Here is a 24,677-nt window from a genome sequence, read left to right on the forward strand (position 1 = left end):
GTGTCCCCGTGCTTACCGCACGCACACTGCAGCATTGCTGGGTGTGTTAGTGCGCCGGGGTAAACAGCGCTGCTGCGCTGGTGCCGTTACTCACTACAGCTCTGCTGAGTGAGGTGACTTTGTACGATCGGCCGATCCGGCCGCTGGGGTCAGTGTTTACTGGTCGCGGCTGGGATTTGTGGTGCGCCGGGGACTTCCGCGCTGGCCGTGCATATATGACGGCCGCGCTAGATTACTACAGTCCCCGGCTTTTGCGGCCTAGTTCGTATCGTTCCCGCCCCCGGACCTGCCAGTCAGGAGGAGGGCGGGACGCTGTACAGTCCAGCAGCGTTAAGAGCTGGAGTCTGTTTTACATACTCCAGCCCTCACACTAGGCACAGGGTGACGCAGTTTCCCGCTCTTTTGTTTGGGACGCCCACGGTCCGCCCCTCTTCACAGGACGCCGGCAGCCATTCCTGCCTGCACGCTGATCTGCGGAGGGGAGGCTGGGAGACCCAGACAAGGGATTCTACGATCTCACACCCGCTTTTCAGCGGGCGGTAAGCAGCCCTCAAGGGCTCTCCCCCACTTGTGCCATAGTGTACTTTGTATTTTGTGCTGGCAATACTTTGCACTGTACAGTCGCTGGTGGTTTTCTGCTATATACCCTCCTTAGATTTCTCAAGGAGATAACAGCATGTCGTCCGCAAAAAGCAAAAGTGCCAAGGCACGGACTTTATATGCTGCTTGTACCGCATGTGGGGCTACTCTACCGGCAGGTTCCACTGACCCCCATTGTGTGCAGTGCTCGGCCCCTGTGGCAATTGCTCAGCCGGGGCCGCTGCTAGAGGTGACCCAGGGAGAACCACCTGTAAATGCTGTCCAGGTGACAGGGACGGAGTTTGCAGCTTTTGCTGACAGATTGTCTATGACTATGTCTAAAATTCTTGAAACATTGCAGTCTAGACCAGTAACTCAGACCATGGGCACTGTTGATCCATTGCCCCCTGGTCCCCCTCAGCTGGACCACTTCCTAGCTCCGGGGGTGTCATATGCACCCCAGGGTGACGGCTCTGACTCGGACGACAGTCCCAGACAACCTAAGCGGGCTCGCTATGAGCGACCCTCAACTTCATCACACTGGTCAGGGTCCCAGCGGGACGACTCTCTGTGTGATGAGGCGGATGTAACTGATCAGGAGTCTGAGGCTGGGGCCGCTCTCAATCTAGATACCCCGGATGGTGACGCCATAGTGAATGATCTTATAGCGTCCATCAATAGGATGTTAGACATTTCTCCACCAGCTCCTCTTGCGGAGGAGGCAGCTTCACAGCAGGAGAAATTCCATTTCAGGTATCCCAAGCGTAAATTAAGCACGTTTCTGGACCACTCTGACTTTAGAGACGCAATCCAGAAACACCACGCTTATCCAGATAAGCGTTTTTCCAAACGGCTTAAAGATACACGCTATCCTTTTCCCCCTGACGTGGTCAAGGGCTGGACACAGTGTCCCAAGGTGGACCCTCCAATCTCCAGGCTTGCAGCCAGATCTCTAGTTGCAGTGGAAGATGGGGCGGCACTTAAAGATGCCACTGACAGACAGATGGAGCTCTGGTTAAAATCCATCTATGAAGCTATTGGAGCGTCGTTGGCGCCAGCATTCGCAGCCGTATGGGCACTCCAAGCTATTTCAGCTGGGCTTACACAGGTCGACACGGTCACACGTACATCTGCTCCGCAGGTGGCACCCTTGACCTCTCAAATGTCTGCATTCGCGTCTTACGCGATTAATGCTGTCCTAGACTCTACGAGCCGTACGGCGGTGGCGTCAGCCAACTCTGTGGTTTTACGCAGAGCCCTGTGGTTGAGAGAATGGAAGGCAGATTCTTCTTCCAAGAAGTGCTTAACCAGTTTGCCTTTTTCTCGTGACCGATTGTTTGGTGAGCGTTTGGATGAAATCATTAAACACTCCAAGGGTAAGGATTCATCCTTACCTCAGCCCAGACAAAACAAACCTCATCAGAGGAGGGGACAGTCTGGTTTTCGGTCCTTTCGAGGCTCAGGCAGGTCCCAATTCTACTCGTCCAAAAGGACTCAAAAGGATCAGAGGGGCTCAGATTCGTGGCGGACTCAATCACGCCCAAAAAAGCCAGCCGGAAGAACCGTTACCAAGACGGCTTCCTCATGACTCTCAGCCTCCTCTCTCCGCATCCTCGGTCGGTGGCAGGCTCTCCCGCTTTGGCGACATTTGGTTGTCACAGGTCAAAGACCGTTGGGTGAGAGACATTCTGTCTCACGGGTACAGGATAGAGTTCTGCTCTCGTCCTCCAACTCGCTTCTTCAGAACTTCCCCACCGCCCGACCGAGCCGATGCTCTGCTGCAAGCGGTGTCCGCTCTAAAGGCGGAAGGAGTGGTGACTTCTGTTCCTCTTCAGGAACAAGGTCACGGTTTTTACTCCAATTTGTTTGTGGTGCCAAAGAAAGACGGGTCGTTCCGTCCCGTCCTGGATCTAAAGCTGCTCAACAAACACGTAAAAACCAGGAGGTTCAGGATGGAATCTCTCCGCTCCGTTATCGCCTCAATGTCTCAAGGAGATTTCCTAGCATCAATAGACATCAAGGATGCTTATCTCCACGTGCCAATTGCGCCAGAGCATCAGCGTTTTCTACGCTTCGTTATAGGAAGCGAACACCTGCAGTTCGTAGCTCTACCTTTCGGGCTGGCGACAGCCCCTCGGGTCTTCACCAAGGTCATGGCAGCAGTAGTAGCAGTCCTGCACTCGCAAGGTCACTCCGTGATCCCGTATTTGGACGATCTACTTATCAAGGCACCCTCTCAAGAGGCATGCCAACACAGCCTGAACGTGGCACTGAAGACTCTCCAGAGTTTCGGGTGGATTATCAACTTTTCAAAGTCAAATCTAACCCCGACCCAATCACTAACATATCTTGGCATGGAGTTTCATACTCTCTCAGCGATAGTGAAACTTCCACTGGACAAACAGTGCTCGCTACAGATAGGGGTGCAATCTCTCCTTCAGGGCCAGTCGCACCCCTTGAGGCGCCTCATGCACTTCCTAGGGAAGATGGTAGCAGCAATGGAAGCAGTTCCTTTTGCGCAGTTTCATCTGCGTCCACTACAATGGAACATTCTCCGCCAATGGGACGGGAAGTCGACGTCCCTCGACAGGGAGGTCTCCCTCTCTCAGGCAGCCAAGGAATCTCTCCGGTGGTGGCTTCTTCCCACCTCATTGTCAAAAGGAAAGTCGTTCCTACCCCCATCCTGGGCGGTGGTCACGACAGATGCGAGTCTATCAGGGTGGGGAGCAGTGTTTCTCCACCACAGGGCTCAGGGTACGTGGACTCGGAAAGAGTCCACCCTTCAGATCAATGTTCTGGAGATCAGAGCAGTCTATCTTGCCCTACAAGCCTTCCAACAGTGGCTGGAAGGCAAGCAGATCCGAATTCAGTCGGACAACTCCACAGCGGTGGCATACATCAACCACCAAGGGGGAACACGCAGTCGGCAAGCCTTCCAGGAAGTCCGGCGGATTCTGACGTGGGTGGAAGACACGGCATCCACTATATCCGCCGTTCACATCCCAGGCGTAGAAAACTGGGAAGCAGACTTTCTCAGTCGCCAGGGCATGGACGCAGGGGAATGGTCCCTTCACCCGGACGTGTTTCAGGAGATCTGTCGCCGCTGGGGGATGCCGGACGTCGACCTGATGGCGTCACGGCACAACAACAAGGTCCCGGTTTTCATGGCACGGTCTCACGATCACCGAGCTCTGGCGGCAGACGCCTTAGTTCAAGATTGGTCGCAGTTCCGGCTACCGTATGTGTTCCCACCTCTGGCATTGTTGCCCAGAGTGCTCCGCAAAATCAGGTCCGACTGCCGCCGCGCCATTCTCGTCGCTCCAGACTGGCCAAGGAGGTCGTGGTACCCGGATCTGTGGCACCTCACGGTAGGCCATCCGTGGGCACTACCAGACCGTCCAGACTTGCTGTCTCAAGGGCCGTTTTTCCATCGGAATTCTGCTGCCCTGAACCTGACTGTGTGGCCATTGAGTCCTGGATCCTAGCGGCCTCAGGTTTATCTCATGAAGTGGTTGCCACCATGAGACAGGCTAGGAAACCATCCTCCGCCAAGATCTACCACAGGACGTGGAGGATATTCCTATCTTGGTGCTCGGCTCAGGGAGTTTCTCCCTGGCCTTTTGCATTGCCTACTTTTCTTTCCTTCCTGCAGTCTGGGTTGGAAAAAGGTTTGTCGCTTGGCTCCCTTAAGGGTCAAGTCTCCGCGCTATCCGTATTTTTTCAGAAACGCTTGGCGCGACTTCCTCAGGTACGCACGTTCCTGCAAGGGGTTTGTCATATCGTCCCCCCTTACAAGCGGCCATTGGAGCCCTGGGACCTGAACAAGGTTCTAATTGCTCTCCAAAAGCCGCCTTTCGAGCCTATGAAGGAGGTTTCCCTTTCTCGTCTTTCACAGAAAGTGGCCTTTCTAGTGGCGGTCACGTCTCTTCGGAGAGTGTCCGAGCTGGCGGCGTTATCATGCAGATCTCCATTCCTGGTGTTTCACCAGGACAAGGTAGTTCTGCGTCCAATTCCAGAATTTCTTCCCAAGGTGGTATCTTCCTTTCATCTCAATCAAGATATCACTTTACCGTCTTTGTGTCCGCATCCAGTTCACCAATTTGAAAAAGGTTTGCATTTATTGGATCTGGTGAGAGCACTCAGGATCTACATTTCCCGCACGGCGCCTCTGCGCCGCTCGGATGCACTCTTTGTCCTTGTCGCTGGTCAGCGTAAAGGGTCGCAAGCTTCCAAATCCACCCTTGCGCGTTGGATCAAGGAACCAATTCTTCACACCTACCGTTCTGCTGGGCTTCCGATTCCATCAGGACTGAAAGCCCATTCTACCAGAGCCATGGGTGCGTCCTGGGCATTACGGCACCAGGCTACGGCTCAGCAGGTGTGCCAGGTGGCTACCTGGTCGAGTCTGCACACTTTTACCAAGCATTATCAGGTGCATACCTACGCTTCGGCGGATGCCGGCCTAGGTAGACAAGTCCTTCAGGGGGCGGTGGCTCACCTGTAGGAAAGGGCTGTTTGACGGCCCTATCACGAGGTATTCTTTTACCCACCCAGGGACTGCTTTTGGACGTCCCAATTGTCTGGGTCTCCCAATTAGGAGCGACAAAGAAGAAGGGAATTTTGTTTACTTACCGTAAATTCCTTTTCTTCTAGCTCCAATTGGGAGACCCAGCACCCGCCCTGTTTTTCTTAGGAAATTTGTTTTTTTCGGGTGCACATGTTGTTCATGTTGAACAGTTCGTTCTCCGAGGTTGTTTCTCGGGTTGAATTTGTATTTAAAACAGTTATTGGCTTTCCTCCTTCTTGCTTTTGCACTAAAACTGAGGAGCCCGTGATCCCACGGGGGGGTGTATAGCCAGAAGGGGAGGGGCCTTACACTTTTAAGTGTAGTACTTTGTGTGGCCTCCGGAGGCAGTAGCTATACACCCAATTGTCTGGGTCTCCCAATTGGAGCTAGAAGAAAAGGAATTTACGGTAAGTAAACAAAATTCCCTTCTTTCATATTATCAATTTACAGTTTTTTGTGTGTGATTTATGGATTATTGACTTGTGTATGTTTCTGGATTTCTTTCATGCCAAAGCTGTGATGTTTGTTTTCTTTATAGTCATTGAATGGCATTGGGGTTATTATCTAGCCACGGAGAATGTAGAACTGGTGGAGATCGATGAACTTCATGGGCCTGTGTATTTTTTCAATCAATCTACAGTTGTGCTCAAAAGTTTACATACCCCGGCAGATTTTTTGCTTTCTTGGCCTTTTTTCAGAGGATATGAATGATAACACAAAATCTTTTTTTCCCACTCATGGTTAGTGGTTGGGTGAAGCCATTTATTGTCAAACTACTGTGTTTTCTCTTTTTAAATCATAATGACAACCAAAAACATCCAAATGACCCTGATCAAAAGTTCACATCCCCTGGTGATTTTGGCCTGATAACATGCACAGACATTGACACAAATGGGTTTGAATGGCTAATAAGGCTATGTGTGCACAGTGCGTTTTTCGGGTGTGTTTTTGGCCTCAAAACTGCATGACTTTGCTTCCCCAGCAAAGTCTATAGGCCCCGTCACACACAGAGATAAATCTTTGGCAGATCTGTGGTTGCAGTGAAATCATGGACATATTGTTCCATTTGTACACAGCCACAAACCTGGCACTGATTGTCCACAATTTCACTGCAACCACAGATCTGCCGCAGATTTATCTCTGTGTGTGACAGGGCCTTATGAGTTTTCATTTTTGTTGTCGCACACAGCTTTTTTTTAAGCTGCGTTTTTGGGTCAGAACACAAATGTATAGAACGGTAGAAAATATTTCTAATTTTTAAAGAGAAAACCCCTACCATGAGACAAAGACTGACCTTTGTGCACACATTGCAGTTTTATCACGTTTTTTAATGAGTTTTTGAGCGCAGATTTGTCACAAAACCTAAAAGGAATCCTGATACCAGGAAAGTCAATGAGAATCCTGAAGTCTCATGTGGACGTTGAGTATTTGTCCCTTGCAGATTTGGTGCAGAAATAAGGCTATGTGCGCACTGGGCATTTTTCGGGTGCGTTTTTGGGCTCCAAACTGCATGACTTTGCTTCCCCAGCAGAGTCTATGGCTTTTCATTTTTGCTGTCCGCACACAACTTTTTTTTTTTTAGCTGCATTTTTGAGCTAAAAAAAAAAAATGGACATGTCAATTCTTTCCTGTGTTTTTCTGCGTTTTCCCCGCATGCAATGCATTGGAAAAACGCAGAGATCAAAAATGCAGCAAAACGCAGCCAACAATGTACCAAAACGCATTAAAATGCATGCGTTTTTACCGGTGCGTTTTTTGCGCATTTTTGCCGCGGGTGCGTTTTTATGCGCTTTTGTGTGTTTTTAGCGGCCAAAAACACAGCGTCAAAAAAACGCTGTGTGCGCACATAGCCTCAAGGTAACATCTCACCTATGACCTGTTTGCTTGTAATCAGTGTGTGTGCATAAAAGCTGAGGAGTTTCTGGGATCCGGACAGACTCTTACATCTTTCATCCAGCCACTGATGTTTCTGGATTGTGAGTCGGGGGAAAAAAAATCTGTTGGGGTATGTAAACTTCTGAATACTAGGACTTCATTTTTCTCTCTTTTTATTCCCAGTTGGTAACATGGAGCTGGTAAATACTCCATTTTATGGCTTCCAGTGGTCAGCTGAAGAATTAGATTTGTCATGTAACTTTCTTTCTTACTTAGTTTCATTTCTACCATTATGTATAATCTGAGCCCATCAGTAAGATTGCTTGATTTTTACTGTGCTTACTTTCCCTTTGGATTGTTTGTGCAGTCATCATCTGAGTAATCCAGTAGCCTCCCATGGCCGTGGCCGTGACTCGGTTATTCAGTCTTCTATTTGTCTTTACATTTACAATTGTGGCTAATGCTTATGAAACTAAAACTACGGCTCGTGCAAAAAGCCATATTACCCCAGAGGACAATCATATCCCATTCTTGGAAATCAAGAATGGCTTTATTTGGGTCCATCCTATTAGTCCAGGTAAAACATATATGGCAGGATTATTATCATTGACTTAGTGGGTTTGTCCACTAGGACGACCCCCTTCTCATCCCTCAAATTTGGCTTTATTAAAATAAATGAGCTCATACCCTCCTTCCATGCCGATACCGTTCCAGCAGTGCCATCGCTCCCTCTCCCGGGGCTCGTGAGGTTGTGACGTCACCCGTGCCCCGTGCCCATTCCTCGCCGGCTTCTCTCTCCCCACCTTAGAGGTTATAAACAGTTAACAGGAAGTGAACCGCCTGCCGGAGCTCTCACTTCCTATTGGTTACTTATGTCTGATACATTACTCAAAAAATTTTAGGGCTATTTGGCTTTCGGGTAAAGTTTATAGAAAATGTAAAAAGTTCATGCTTTAGTGATATTTTATCATGACAGTAGGGCATTTAAGTAGAAGCATGCAATGGTGATTCCCTCATGTTAAACAATGTATTGAAACAGAAGCCAGCAACAGTGGTAGGTGTACCCCCCACCCCCTCCCCCCAAAAAACATGTCAATGTCTCAATAACTTGTCATGAGTCCTTGAGCATCAATTACAACTTGACCACGACGTCTCATGCTGTTCACAAGTAGAGTTATTGTCTGCTGAGGCATGGCATCCCACTTTTCTAGAAGGGCCTTAGGTCATTGAGGTTCTGTGGTACGGAGTTACGAGCCCCTACACAACGACTGAGGGGGCGTTACCAGTCTGAGACATGTAATGACTGACAATGCAGTCCTGATGTACATACCTCACACTAGTAACGTCCCCTTTCAGTTAAAAAAATCTCTAGTGGCAGATTCACAGGGAGATCTGTGTCTGGCCAAAAATCTTAATAACTCATTTACATATTAAAGGGAATCTGTCAAAAGGTTTTTGATATGTAAACTGGGCACAAGACCTTTGATTCCAGGGGTGTGTCGCCTATTAGGCTGTTTGTAGTTTCAATACAATCAGTATTTTATCAGCAGGAGATTCACACTGCCAGACCAGCTAATCTGTAATCACCCCCCCACCACTGATTAGCAGTTTACTCACAATTTGCAGTGTGAAAAACCTGCTGACAGATTCCCTTAAAGATAAGTGTGGATTCCTCTGGAATAAGACATAAGATATCAAGGTATTATTTTCTTCAACGTTCTATGACCATAGGAGGATTGATCCCACTGACAGATTGCCTTTAACCCTTTAATGATGCTGCCAATTTCTGTTATTGCATTTTTGTTTCTTCCTCAACTTCTTAGCTGAGCTATAATTTTTTATTTTTCTGTCCACATAGACGTATGAGAGCTTGTAATTTGCGGGATGAGTTGTACTTTTGAATGGCGTCATTAATTTTACTACATAGTTTACTGGAAAATCAAAATAAATTTCCAAGGGCAGTGAAATTGTAAAGAAAAAATGCAATTCTGTAATTTTTTGAGGGGGGGGGTTGTTGTTGTGGCGTATATTGTACAGTAAAAATGTCCTGGTAGTATGATTGTCGTCACCAGTACGATTGTGTGGATAAGAAATGTGTTGAGTTTTGTTTTGTTTTTTGTTTGTTTTTTTTACTATTTTGGTGATGAAAAAAAAAATCTGAAAGTTTGAAAAAAGAATTTGGTTTCTGTCCCAGTTTTCATAGACTTATAATGTTTTCATTTTTCGATCAATGGAGCTGAGTGATATCTTAGGATTCTTTCAATTTGCGCTTTTACTTACGTTCACTTGTCCCGTCGGGGCATCCGTCCGAACCCCCCACCCCACCCCGCAAAATGTGTTTCGGACGCATGCTCCGATGGGGCCATTGACTATAATGGAGCAGACTCCGTTAGCGTGTGCTCTGTTTTGCACCATTTTCGCACATATACGTTTTCTGCAGGCGGACACCCGAACGTAGTCGACTATGTGCAAAAATGGTGCAAGACAGAGCACACGCTAACGGAGTCTGCTCCATTATAGTCAAGGGCCCTGTCGGAGCATGCGTCCAAAACACGTTATGCGGGGGGGCAGGGGGAGTTCGGACGGATGCCCCGACGGGAACACTGAATGTAAGTAAAAACGCGATGTGAAAGTAGCCTTATTTTTTGCAGGGCAAGACAACTCTTTCATTAATACCATTTTTGGGTAGATATGACATTTTGATCGCTTGTTACAGCATTTTTTGTGGTATTGCAGCAACCAAAAAAACCTTCATTTTGGTGTTTGTACATTTTTTTTCTGTTTATGGTGTTTACCGATTAGGTTATTGTTATAATGTGATAGATCCACAATACCACATTTGTCCTTTTTTTAAAAAAAAAAAAATATTAACTTTTTTATTAATGAGGAAAAAGTGGGGGGATTTGAACTTTTTATTTTTTTTCAAGATTTTTTTTTATACTTCCCACTATTTTTCAGCCTGCAATCATTTGATTGCTTGTCCGATCTACAGCAATACCACAGTATTTCTGTATATAGCAAAAATTACAGCCTCCTTTGATGCTCAGCCACAGGCAGAGTTTCAAGAGTGCTCCATAGTGACAGACATGGAGGTCTTCAGTAGACCTCCGGCTGTTGTAGCAACCTATTGGCACACCATGATCAAGTCATTGGCGCATTGTATGACGCACCCACATGCTAGCGCGATGTTAATGCTGCGGTTAGACTTTGACAGCGGCATTTAACAGGTTAACAATAGTGGTTAGTCAAGTCCTGACTGTAAAGCCTGCTTTACACGCTGCAATTTCGCATACGATATCGTATGCGATTTGCAACGCCCCCATCGTATGTGTGGCACGTTCAATTTGTTGAACGTGCCGCACAAACTATTAACCCCCGTCACACGTACTTACCAGTCCATATGACCTCGATGTGGGCGGCGAACGTCTACTTCCTGGAGTGGGAGGGACGTTTGGTGTCACATCGACTTCATGCGGCAGCTGGCCAATAGAAGTGGAGGGGCGGAGCTGAGCGGGACGTAAACATCCCGCCCACCTCCTTCCTTCCGCATTGTGGGCCGGGAGCCGCAAGAGGCAGGTGAGATCTGTTCATCGTTCCCGGGGTGTCACACACTGCAATGTGTGCTACCCCTTGTACGATGAACAATCTGACGTTCAATTCATCAGGAATGAACGACGTGCGTGCGATGAACGGTTAACATACCTTACGATGCCGGATGTGCGTCACTTACGACGTGACCCCGCCGACACACTGTAAGATATCTTGTAGCGTGTAAAGCAGGCTTTACACACAGCCATTACCTGCTAGGTATGGGGCGAGCTTATGCCGCAAGTCCGCTCCATACACCTGACACCAACTTGTTCCCTCCATGCACAGCTAATGTAGGTAAGGAGTTAATAAAGATCATGTTCACTTCCTCATTGATTTGTATAGGTAAAAAAACACGATAAAAACGCTGAAAGAATTGACATGCTCATTCTTTAAAACATGCAGCAAAAACCAAGGTGGTTGACAAAACCATCAGGAAAACACCGCAGTGTGTGTGTGTGTTTGTATGCGCATGCATGCGTGTGTGTGTGTGTGTGTGTGTGTGTGTGTGTGTGTGTGTATATGAGATTTCAGGAATCTCATAAACTTTGCTGGGACTGTGAAGGCAGAGTTTTATTAGCATGGATTTGCATAAACTTAAGGCAAAAACCATGCTAAAAAACGCCACAAAAATGCCCTATACAAACATAGTCTAAGGGCTCTTGCACACAAGCGTATAAATTTGCCAATTGCAATGTGATAAAAAAAATCTCTGCATGCTCACATCCCTCACATCCATACAAGTCTATGGGTGTGTGTGAAACATCAGACTGCACTGATGACATCCGAGTGCAGTCCGACATATGCAGAGACAGGCAATGGAGAAATGAATCTCCCCCTCTTCTCCGCACCTGTGATCCTATCACCGTAGCATGACACGTCTCTCTGGCGCGGAGCAGAGCCTGAGTGTAATTAGCATATCGCATCCAATGCTCTTGCATCGAATGTCACAAGTTCGTCTGACCCTGGCCTAACAGAGAGATTGGTACCGTAACATGAAGAATTTCATCCATTTCCTTCATTTTGCCTGCAGAGGTTTAATGCACATTCTTCGTAAGTCTCTAAATTTTCCAGCTGTATCCCTGGAACAACTCTTGAAGTGTAGGGACATCACCGTCCTAGGAATGCAACACACATTTACCATCTCTGTGTCTAAAGACATTTTCCTTTTCCTAAAATATGGTGACACTAGCCAGAATGATGCTACTGGCTGCTATGTCTCCGACAGTTCTTCATGTACATATTAAGAGTCTCTTGCGATCAAGAAATTATACAATATGAATTGGAAGAAAAGATGAAGCAAGTGTATACAGTATATCACAAAAATAAGTACACCCTTTTATGTCCACCATTATTTTTAAGCACTTTCTTAACTCTTTTGGGCATGGAGTTCACTAGAGCTTCACAGAAGCTACTGGAATCCTCTTCCATCCTCCACACGGAGCTGGTGGGTGTTAGAGACCTTGCTCTCTACCACCTTCCATTTGAGGATGCCTCACAGTTGTGGTATATGCGTTAGGTCTGGAGACACACTTGGCCAGTCAACACCTTTACCCTCAGATTCTTTAGCAAGGCAGTGGTTGTCTTGGAGGAATGTTTAGGGTCATTATTATGTTGGAATACAAAGGGAGGGGGTCATGCTCTGCTTCAGTATGTCACAGAATATGTTGGCATTCATGGTTTCCTCAATGAACTTTGGTCCCCACATCCAGCAGCTCACATGTAGACCCAAACCACGACACTTCTACCACCATGCTTGACTCTAGGCAAAACACACTAGTCTTTGTACTCTTCTCCTGGTTGACACCATATGGACTAAGTAAGTTTATCCTGGCCTCATCAGACCACAGGACATGGTTCCAGTAATCCATATCCTTAGTCTGCTTGTCTTCCACAAAGTGTTTGCGGGCTTCTTGTGCATCATATTTAGAAGACTCTTCCTTCTGGGAAAGCAGACATACAGACCAATTTGATGCAGTGTGCGGTGTATGGTCTGAAAACTGACAGTGTACTAATTCTGGTAGCACTTAGATGTCTATTTTGAAAACATAACCTCTGAGTATGACGCTGAGCACTCCCTTAGTTAACCATGGCAAGGCCTGTTCTAAATGGAACCTGTTTTGTTAAACCGCTGTATGGTCCTGGCCACCATGCTGCAGCTCAGTTTCAGGGTGTGGGCAATTTTCTTATAGCCTAGGCCATCTTTATGTAGAATAAGAATTCTTTTCTTTTTCTTTTTTTTTTCAGATTCTCAGAGAATTCTTTGCCATGAGGTGCCATGTTGAACTTCCATTGACCAGTATGAGAGAGTGATGACACCAAATTTAACACACCTGCTCCCCAGTCACACCTCAGACCTTGTGACATTAATGAGTCACATGACACCGGGGATGGAAAATGGCTAATTGGGCACAATTTGGACATTTTCACTCAGGGGTGTACTAACTTTTGTTGCCAATGCTTTTGACATTAATGGCTGTGGGTTGGTTTACTTAGGGTAAGTTCACACAGTGCGTTTTTCGCGGCGTTTTTGGCCTTAAAACTACATGACTTGCTTCCCTAGTAAAGTCTGAGTTTTCATTTTTGCTGTCCGCACACAACTTTTTTTTTTAAGCTGCGTTTTTGAGCTTAAAAAAAAGATGGACATGTCAATTCTTTCCTGCGTTTTTCTGCGTTTTCCCCCCATGCAATGCATTGGAAAAACGCAGAAAAACGCAGAGATCAAAAACGCACCGTTTTTTTGCCACGGGTGCGTTTTTGTGCGTTTTTTAGCGGCCAAAAACACACAAAAATACAGCGTCAAAAAAACACAGCATGTGCACATAGTCTAAGAGAGCAAACCAAATCTACACTGTTATTTAAGTTGTACACTGACTACTTTACATTGTATCATAGTGTCATATCTTCAGTGTTGTCCCATGAAAATATGTACAAAAATGTGAGGGGTGTATTTATATTTGTGATATACTGTAGGTATATTTTTGTGTGTGTGTGTTATCCTTTCTCTACTTGTTTAGTGTCAGATAACAAGAGACAGCTTAGCAGAAAAAAAGGAAAATCTTAAAGCTACAATATTATTTGTTTTTTTTAGAGACCCAATTATAAACCATTTAGAAAGGAAATCTAGAAAAGTATGGGTTAATATTGGTTCTGTTGCAGTTCGCCATTCACTTTATGTATGTCGTTAATTGATTTCTATAGTTTCTGACAAGATATTCCAGGTAAGTTCCTATTTCTAAGCAGTTTGGTGAACTTTTTCCTGCATTGTAACTGAGCGTATCTGCGGCTTCGTATAGTAGGTCAGCCTTAATACGAGAGTGACAGGAGGAACCTTTGGAATTGTTCATTTTTATGACTTAATAAAACGATTCCACACAAAGCTGATGTGTTCACCAAAGCTGCATGATCACAGACTTTATGTACAGTCGGTGGGGGTCCTGACTACGGTTACATCTTTGTTATTGGCACTTGTCAATCTTTTGCTTCGTACTGTATGACTTCTTGTGGCAGACAACCTGGAGTGAATAAGTGAAAAATACAGATTCCGTGAGGGTTCTCGGTTGTGTACTTTATTTAAACATCTTTTGTTTTTCATTTGTTTTAGAAAGAAGACACGGTTCAATGTGCAAACCTTCCCCCTCACCAGTTTCTCCCACAAACACACGAGCATCAATTTTACAGATGAAAACAAAATCCTGTATCAGCAGCCATAACCCTGTCAACAGTAACTCAAAGCCATTTAAAGCGCCCAAAGACAATCTACTTACCTCCAACAACAAGCAACACACGGTGTTCTCTTCAAAAGTGTCAAGAGACAAACCATGGTATGTAACTAAAATGAGGATGAGAGATGCGACGGCTGCATTTATGATTTTTGGTAGAATTGGTGTAATGGTACAGTGGACAGCAGGGTGGCTCATTGATTAGCACTGTTGCTTTGCAATGTTGTGGTCCTGGCTAGAGATGGGCGAACCCACAGATGTTTGGGTTCGATGGGTCTGGCCAGACTAAAAGTGCGGTTAAGGTCCGGCCTTGACCCTAACTTGAGCCAGGACCCCGAACCCCCATATAAACCTAAAAAAAACAAACTTAAGTGTTATAAAATGATGCTAGTAAGGGCCAGGGGGCTGCAAAAGGAAGCAAAACTGGAATTAAAGCAGGACAATTATACTTACCGAGTTTCAGTGCAGTTGTCACACTGCTTCTCGGTCCGCTCCATAAATCTCCGGAATATTCACTGCTTCACCTGCTCACCCCTTGTAACAGCGTCTGTGATAGGTTGCAGTCAGACTGCTAGCATGGCGGCATCTGTGATTAGTTTCATAGTTTTTAAGGTTCAAGGGAGACTCTAAGGGCGGCTTTGCACACTACGACATCGCAGGTGCGATGTCGGTGGGGTCAAATCGAAAGTGACGCACATCCGGCGTCACTTGCGATGTCGTAGTGTGTAAATCCTAGATGATACGATGAACGAGCGCAAAAGTGTCGTTATCGTATCATCGCTGCAGCCTCCGACATTTCCATAATGCCGGTGCAGCGACAGGTGCGATGTTGTTCCTCGCTCCTGCGGCAGCACACATCGCTGTGTATGAAGCCGCAGGAGCGAGGACCTGCCGCCGTCTGCAATGAGAAGGACTGAGGTGGGCGGGATGTTTACATCCTGCTCATCTCCGCCCCTCCACTTCAATTGGCCACCTGCCGTGTGACGTCGCTGTGACGCCGCACGACCCGCCCCCTTAGGAAGGAGGCGGGTCGCCGGCCAGAGGGACGTCGCACGGCAGGTATGTGCGTGTGAAACTGCCGTAGCGATAATAATCGCTACGGCAGCTTTCACTAGATATTGCACGTGCGACGGGGGCGGGACTATCGCTGCAGCATCGGTAACACATTGTTACCGATGTCGCAGCGTGCAAAGCCCGCCTAAGTCCATCTAGTTCAACCCGTAGCCTAACATGTTGATCCAGAGGAAGGCAAAAAAAACCCAATGTGTCAAATAAGCTCCAATGGGTAAAAAAATTCCTTCCTGACTCCACATACGGCAATCAGACTAGTTCCCTGGAACAACAACCTGTCATAAAATCTAATATACATAACTGGTAATATTATATTTTTCAAGAAAGGCGTCCAGGCTCTGCTTAAATGTTAGTAGTGAATCACTCATTACAACATCATGCGGCAGAGAGTTCCATAGTCTCACTGCTCGTACAGTAAAGAATCCTCGTCTGTGATTATGATTAAACCTTCTTTCCTCAAGACGTAGCGGATGCCCCCGTGTTCCAGTCGCAGGCCTAGGTGTAAAGAGATCTTTGGAAAGGTCTCTGTACTGTCCCCTCATATGTTTATACATTGTGATTAGATCCCCCCTAAGCCTTTGTTTTTCCAAACTAAATAACCCCCAAGTTTAATAACCTGTCTTGGTGTTGCAGCCCCCCCATTCCTCTAATAATCTTGGTCGCTCTTCTATCTACCTGTAAGATTATGGTATTTATAACCTTCTATACTTTTGCTATCTAGAAAAGCATCCATTCCTCTCTTAAATTCATTCAGTGAGTTGGTCATCACCACTTCCTCAGGAAGAGAGTTCCAGAGCTTCACTGCTCTTACTGCTTTGCCTCACACTAGCTGTCTGGGTCCCGGGAGTGGAGTGTAATATTAAATAAATACCTGAAAAAAATGGCATAACGTCCCCCATATTTTAATACCCAGCACAGATAAAGCAGAAAGCTGGAGGCTGCAACCCCCAGTTGTGTGTGTTATTTTGGCTGTGTATCAAAATATTAGAGACCCCCACATGGCGTTTTATATTTTTTAAATAAATAATTAAAAAAAGGTGTGCAGTCCCCTCCAATTTTGATACCCAAACAATATAAAGTGGACAGCTAGGGGTTGGTGTTCTCAAGCTGGGGAGGCCCATGGTTATTGGGCCCTCTCCAGCCTTTAGAATAGCGGACCGCAGCTGCCCCAGAATTGGCGCATCCATTAGATGTGCCAATCCTGGCGCTTATCCAGCTCAGCCCTGGAGCGGTGGCAATGGGGTAATTTAAGGAGTTAATGACAGCTATGATTGGTCATAAGATCACATCATCTGCCACTAAGCCCTTGATTAGTAATGGTTAAGGTTCTATGAGAGCCTCCATTAGTAATTGTGTAAGAAAAAAGAAATAAACACCCACTCTTTCCAATTTAATAACCCCCAAAACACCCCTGCAAGTCCAACGTAATCCACACCAGAGCGGGGATGTCAGGGAGTTCACTTGAGGTCACAGCTGTCGGTTCGCACAGTACCTAAGCTATGACGTCAGGTGAACTCAAATCCGGTAATCCATCATTGAGTTCAATGGTCCTGGATTGCTTGATTATTGACTTCAATTGTGCCGGATTACCTGATTAACTGGCACCATTGAAGTGGGTGTGACAGCCGCACAGAAACTCTGTAAATATAATTGTCCTGCTTTAATCCGTTTTATTTCCTTTTGCTTGCCCCATAGCTCTTTTTCCGGGCTGCCGAACCCCAACAGTAATACACACTTTATTGAGAAGTCCATGTTTGGGATCTGTAGACTGACACTAGGTGTCTGGTACAGACCTTGAACTTTATAGTTCGGGTTTGTTCATCGCTAGTCCTGGGTTCAAATAACACCAAGGATAACATCTGCATGGGTTTTCCCTGAGTACTCTGGTTTCTTCCACACTCTAAAAACATACTAATAGGGAATTTAGATTGTGAGCTCCAATGGGGACCGTGATGATGATGGCTATAAAGCGCTGTGGGAAGTGATGGTGCTATATAAATAATAAAATTGCCATTGTTTGTGCTTGATGGAAAATTTGAGCCGGATTTATCAAAGCTTTTACTCCAGTATTCTAGAATAAAAAGAATAAAAAGCTTTGAAAAGTCAAAAAATTTTGGCGCAGCTCAACGCTAGCATTTTCATTGCATTTTCACCCAGGTCCGACAAAGTGGGTGAAGCTGGTGCAGGATCGGTTTGTGGCTACCACTGCTCGTCAAATTCATGATGTGCCACAAATCTTACTCCAGCAGGGAGGGACTGGAGTAGAACTATTAGTGAGGCACACATAGAGGTTACGCCACTCTTCTGACGCTCCTGATTCGTGAAGAGGCGTCGGACTCCAGCACACCTGCTCATCAAGATTGGCATGAATATACCTGTTAAAATAATAAACAATTGTACTCATATGCTCTTACCACCTTAGACCCAGCGCAGGCTGCCCAAATTGTCTGCAAAAGGATCAGAAGTGATGATGTGTTGTTTGGACACCTGACCGCTGAGGCCCGTGATTGGTTGCAGCAGTCAGGTGACTTGAATAGATCATCAGATATATCTCTGCACTATTCCAGTCGTCTGACTCCCCTTAAACTCTAATCCTGGACGTTTAATTCCTTAGTTGCCATAGTCAGTAGCCACTGTGACATAGGCATCTAAGTGCTTACTCAACCCATTGCCATCTCAATAACCCCCCATGTCCCTCGCAACACAATTGTGGGGTGCCGATGGCTTGTAATGGCAGTATTCTATCATTATGCCCTTATTAAGCTGCTCTAATTAATAAGTTATAGTTCATTTTGTGTTTTATTAGTTTTTGTTATATTTAGCTGCTATGTAGAGGTGGTACTGCTGTAGCCGTACTGACCCACGGAATAAAATTAATGTCATTTTTTCCCTGTACAGTGATAGCCATATAAAAAAAAATAAAAATGGCAAAATTGCTGTTTTTCCATTCAAACCTTCAGAAAGTGTTTTAAAGTTGTTTAATATAATATATAGTACATTAATTGGTAGCATTAAAGAATAACAAGAAAGGCTCAGTCTGTAAAAACAAGCCCTCAAATGTATATAATGATAGAAAAGTAAAATACATTATGGCTTTGGGGTGGTGGGTTTAATGGAAAAAATGGCTATGTTGGGAAGGGGTTAATATTGTTGAAAACTAGGCTAGTAGTATTGTTTTTCTAGTCTTCTGGTGAGCCATGCTTTGTGGCTGACCTCGTACTATCCTTTCAGTGTGAGAGAATTGACTTGCTTGAGGAATAATTGCTCGCGCTCCACATTGAGCTCTATCTACAAAAGATCCAGATGATCGGAATACAATAAGCGCTGCCTCGTGATTGCAGAATTAGGAGAAGAAGGCCCTGCTCTCTGAGCTGGAGACGTCTGCTCGTAGGGTGTGATGGAAAGAGTCTGCGGTCAATAGGGAGAATATGGAAAGGTTTCCAATCAGATCTTTATGGCTCACTTTGCATCAATCATGTCCCATGGTGTGTACTAGAACTAAACATGATTGTATTGATAGATAATTGTAATAACGTGTATTTAATACAACAGTGTAGTACATTGTAAAGCCAGTCTATCAGAGACCCCAGCTAGTAACATGTTAGACTTCTTTGGCCTTCAAAAATGCAACAAATGTTTCCTAGAAATATTACATTTGTTCCTCAGAAATATGGGCCCAGGCAGAGCTACTGCCATGCTATCTTGTCACAGACATGCACTATAAGATTAACCCTTACCTTAGTTCCCCCAAATGAACATACGTTCAGCTGATTGTGCCTGCTCAGTCGCTGTTGTGTGCTCAGCTTAGCCACGCTCCTCCTGTAATAGGCAGGGTCAATGCCAGAACACCTCCGACTATTTAGCCCTTTAAATGCTGCGATGAGCAGGAATTACCGGTCTAATACCCTGCAATTCACAAGTGTTAGGCTATGTGCCCACGGGACTCTGTACCCACGGATTTTGCCACAGAAAACCTGCGGCTTTTTCTGGATTTTCTACATAAGTCCGCAGGTTTTAGCAAGTACAGACACTCCCCATGTTATCCTATGGGACCTGGGGAGTGTCTGTGTCCATGCTGCAGTATGTGCGGCTGTGGATATCCCGCAGCCACACATAACTGCATGTCAATTATTCCTGCGAAAATATCTGCGGAAATCCCGGCTCTCCACTATGGAGATAGGGCCGGCACTTCTGCAGGTAAGTCACACAAATGTCCGCAGGTTTACCGCAGATATTCCGCTGGAATCCCGCAGCTATGGATGGCTGCAGATTCCAGGGAGCAGCTGCGGGAAACCTGCGGACGTACTTGCTGATATATCCGTGGGTACAGAGTCCCGTGGGCACATAGCCTTAGTCTTAGATCAGTGATTTAATTTGAGAGGAGTCTAAGGACATCACAGGAGGCTTTGGCTGCCCTCACTCCCCATAGCATCTATCGCATCTCCTGGAACAGGATGTGATCGGTTACACACAGTTTCTTATCCTCTGATGATGTCCACAATCCATGGTGATAGAAGCTGTAGGAGAGGTGCATGTGTCGCCCGCACTCTGTGTCCGCCTCCACAGCTTCTATCTGTGAAAAAGATGTACGTCATCATGGGGAGATAGAATCAGAGAGTGACACCCCCGCCGTCCCACAGCATCAATGCCCTCAAACGAGACTGAAGCAATAACACCAGAACCATCCCCTGATGATGTTTGGTTTGAAGGCGGTGCTAGAGGTTGTGTGCCGCTTCTGGTGTCACTCACAGCTGCTATCCCCACCCCCTTGACAATGTATTCTTTCACAGTAAAATCAGGGTTCAGCAGTAAGAGGTTAATATCTGGAGACTGTGAAGACGGGGGAATGAAGGAACAAATGCTGTCGTGTTTCTGGAAGCAATCCATGACTATTCAACCCTTGAGGCATGGTGCATTGTCCTTCTGCCATATAGTGAAGGAGTAAACTTGGTTCACCGCAATGTGTATGTAAGCCATATTGTCCAAACCTCCACACACAGGTATCAGTGGACTCAGGCTGTGGCAGTAAAACGTTCCACATGCTATTTCATCCAGTACACCTCTCACAGTTTTGTAAATATTTCATTTGTTTCATGGGATAACAGTGAAGATATGACACTTTGATACAATGTAAAGTGGTCCGTGTACAGCTTGTGTATAACAGTGTACATTTGGTGTGCCCTCTAAATAACTCACAGACATTAATCCTATCTTACCATGTACTTGTAGACTTTTAGTCCAAGAGAGGCATGACACTAGTATAGGGCCCCATCAAAGAAAGGTCACCTTGCTGCACACAACCATTGGCTGTATTTTGCTCAACGAACCTTCATTTTTCTTACTCTATTCTATATAGCATTAATGCAGTTAAATGTCATATATCTGTTTGCATATGTCTTGGCGCTAACAGAGTTCTGATTAAATCCCTTTGTGTTTTGTGTAGTTTTATCAATTAGCACCTTTTCACGCTTTCTATATTTGAAGATGCAGTTTTTTATATGTACACAGCCTCTAGTGTCTAAACCGCTGGCAACAAAAGAGTACACCCATAAGTAAAAATGGCCAAATTGTGCCCAATATTTGTGAGGCCACCATTATTTTCAAGCACTGCCTTAAGTCTTTTGAGCATGGAGTTTACTAGAGCTTCACAGGAGCCACTCAAATCCTCTTCCACTCCTCCACAATGACAACAGCACTCATGCAGCCCTAAATTGTGACACTCCCACCACCATGCTTGACTGTAGACAAGACAAGCTTCTCTTTGTGCTCCTCACCTGGTTGACAACCAAATAAGTTTATTTTGGTCTCATCAGACCTCAGGACATGGTTTCAGTAATCCATGTCCTTAGTCTTCTTGTCTTTAGCAAACTGTGGTATTTCTTGTGCATCATCTTTAGAAGAGGCTTTCTTCTGGGATGACAGTAGTCATGCAGACCAATTTGATGCAGTATGTGGTGTATGGTCTGAGCACTGACAATCATTAACCTCTGCAGCAATGCTGGCAGCAGTCACATGTCTATTTCGATAAGAGAACCTCAGAATATGACACTGGGCACGTCCACTCAGCTTATTTGGTCGAGCATGGAGAGGCTTGTTCTGAGTGGAATCTCTTTTGCTAAACTGCTGTATGGTCTTGGCCACTGTGTTGCAGCTCAGTTTCAGGGTGTTGACACTCTTCTTATAGCCTAGGCCATCTTTATGCAGAGTAACTCATCTTGTTCGCTTTATGTAGAGCAACAATTTTTTTTTTCAGATCCTCAAAGAATTTTTTGCCATGAGGTGCCCTATTGAACTTCCATTGACCAGTATATGAGAGAGAGTGTGTGAGTGACTAGACCAAATGTAACACACCTGCTCCCCATTCACACCTGAGACCTTGTACCACTAAAGAGTCACTTGACCCCGGGGAGGGAAAATCGCTAATTGGACACAATTTAGCCATTTTCACTTAGGGGTGTACTCACGTTTGTTGCCAGCGGTTTTGACCTTAATGACTGTGTATTGAGTTATTTAGAGGGCACACCAAATTTATGCTGTTATACAAGCTGTACACTGACTTCTTTACATTGTATAACATGTCATCTTCAGTTTTGCTCCATGAAAAAATATAATAAAATGTTTACAAAAATGAGAGTGGTTTACTGACTTTAGTGATATACTGCATATCTCAAGACACAATTTTTTGTTATTCCATATGTTTGTTGGTGCACCAGTGTTGTATTTGGATGCACAATCTGAGTGATTACTTACATCCCTCTCTGGCCCCTTTTATCGGTCATTTATGGCCAGAGGATTCCCTTTCCCTTGATGTTTTACTGTGATCACAGCATTCTAGGTATAATCTCAACACCGTTGCTTGAGAAAACCCCTCAAAGTTCGCAGCTTTTTAAATTTTGTCCCCAGTTCAGCTCCGCAACAATGACCATGCTTATTCTGATTTCATGATAGTGAGAAAACATGCAGATGTGTCTTTTTAGACAGTGTATGTAAACTTCTGGTTTCAAATGTATAGATGTGTGTGTGTGTGTGTGTGTGTGTGTGTGTGTGTGTGTGTGTGTGTGTGTGTGTGTATATAATATAATTTTATTGATTTTTTTTTTTCACTTTTTATTTTCAAAATGGAATTGATTATGCTTTTCTAAGTTGAAAAAAAAACAAAACCCTGTAGTGCCAAAGTTCCTTTTTAGCTGCTATGTCTTTGAGTCTGTAGATAGGGGTTTTTTTTTTTTTTTAGCTCTATACATATAGACCCTGCAATTTTCGCTATTCTTGTTTGTATAACTATTAAAGCTTTGTGAAGCATGGAGACCATTTTCATGTCCAGCTATGTATTCTTGTTTGTGTTGGGGTCTGAACTTTGACTTGATTACTTTAGGACTTTGATGTCGTTTTAGGCTGTTTCTGTGTAGGTTTACTATTAATTGAGGCTGTCGTCTTATGTGGCTGGAACATTTCCCTTGCAGTCTTGGTGCTCACTGCAGTCCGTTTTCGTTCAGAATTTGCATGTATCTTGCTGCAATTTATTTTACCTTTTACCTTCCAGGGCCTGCTGTAGGAAAGTGTCCCCAAAGCATGATAAAGTACACTGCCATGCTTTATGGTGCGTATGGTGTGGTGTGCAGTGTTCGGCTTGCACCAAATGTAGCATGTGTTAGTTTTATTTACTTTGTAAGTCTTCTCCATTTTGGTCTCTTCAGACCGCAACATTTTATATTCTGTAGTTTTCCCATTTGCTTTTTGGAAATTGGTGTAGTTTTTTTAAATCATTATTGCAGTGGCTTTGTAGTGTTTAATCTTCCATAAAACTGCAATGGATAAATGTTCAAGTAAGTAGCCTGTCTTTACCATCTTTGCAATGACACACCTTCAGAGTTTTGTGGGACTCTTACAAAACCAGGAACCTCAACGCCCCTACACAATATCAGGGCTCACCATCTATATGTGACATTCATAATGCTGATTATATGCATATGTTACTATGGCTGCCTCAGACACCAGTAGTGTCATTATTACATCTGTACTCCCCATAGATATGCCTGTGGTCACCTTGTGAATTCCCTTAGTGATTCCCACATTGCACAGAGACTATATTCAGAGGACAGCATACTTTTGGCTGATTCACTACTATACCATATTCTTATTCACTTTTATAAATATTGCCCTAACTACTTCCTGATTGTACAGAAGACGATAACTATCTGGGCGGTCCATGTTCTACTCTGTTGTGACTTTCTAAAATATCACTGCGTAGTAGAGAAGCTGCAGAATTGTGGCGCTAGCTGTCAGACACGGCCGAACTCCACATAGAGAAGGCAGAGGCAGTTTATTACTGTCTCTGCTTTCCTGATCGCTGTATGCACAGTGCTAAACATGCTCTGTGTATACACCAATAGGAAGTGCTAATGACTATTCCACAGTCAGACTGGTGTTTGCTGTGTGTGCGGAGGGAGCAGGAGGTGCTGGTCCTAGGAGACCCAGTCAACTCTGCTGTGTAACTAGGAGGCTATCTCCTGTAGCTGTGGTTAATAAGCCAAACTTCTTGTAAGAGCTTACGCGGGACACAATATGTGAAATAAATAAAAAATAAATGCATAAATAAAAAAATGAAAAAACCATGGCCAATCCAAATAACTTATGAGCCCCACCCCTGTCAGGAAAACCGTGTCTGATATGTGAAATTAATTGAAATGGAAACAAAATTTCCAATATATTTCTGTGTTCCTGTGTGGTGATAATACAAGAAAAATGTGAAAAACACATTTCCTTTAATTTCCTACTATATCGTCAAAAAAACCCCAGTATGAAGATGATATAAAAATGAAGTCCCATCTATCACAAGAAAAGATGCAAAGACTATTTGACTATCCAAACAAGAAATAAATATGTATAGCTCTTTATACTGCATGTGCAAAAAGAAAAGGAAAATGTGCCTAATCAAGAACAGGGTAAATGGCCTGGTCTTGAACTGGTTAAAAAGGACCTTGTTAACTGTCCACATCATAGAATAGTGACTGTAGAGATGAAATATAAAACATAGTTTTTATTTTTAAAGTTCTCATCTCCATGGCAAAATATTAGCTTGTAAAATTTAGGTTCTAATTTATGCTGGAGCCTTTATCCTGGTTCATATTAACCCCCCCCCCCTCCCCCATGCATTACATTGACGAATCATAAGTGTCATGCAAGGGGAAATAAAGAGTTGAGACATAATGACACACAGCCCTGCTATCCTCACTATTCTCACTGCTGTCATCCATCTACTGTGATTACAAGCC

General features: G+C 44.8%; 1 protein-coding gene across 5 annotated transcripts in view; it reads left to right on the forward strand.

Annotated features, from left to right (window-relative positions):
- The window catches only part of ATXN7L1 (ataxin 7 like 1), a 224,147-nt gene that overhangs the window by 170,178 nt on the left and 29,292 nt on the right, over positions 1-24,677 (forward strand). For 3 of the 5 annotated variants that reach the window (XM_075345167.1, XM_075345169.1, XM_075345168.1), the window contains 2 exons: positions 14,214-14,433; positions 22,946-23,002. In XM_075345167.1, coding sequence (XP_075201282.1) covers positions 14,214-14,433; positions 22,946-23,002 — 277 coding nt within the window. The remainder of the gene's footprint in view (positions 1-14,213; positions 14,434-22,945; positions 23,003-24,677) is intronic. The other 2 variants (XM_075345165.1, XM_075345166.1) reach the window with 1 other exon arrangement.

This window comes from Anomaloglossus baeobatrachus, chromosome 4 (genome assembly GCF_048569485.1).
Source record: "Anomaloglossus baeobatrachus isolate aAnoBae1 chromosome 4, aAnoBae1.hap1, whole genome shotgun sequence".
Taxonomy (NCBI): Eukaryota; Metazoa; Chordata; class Amphibia; order Anura; family Aromobatidae; genus Anomaloglossus; species Anomaloglossus baeobatrachus.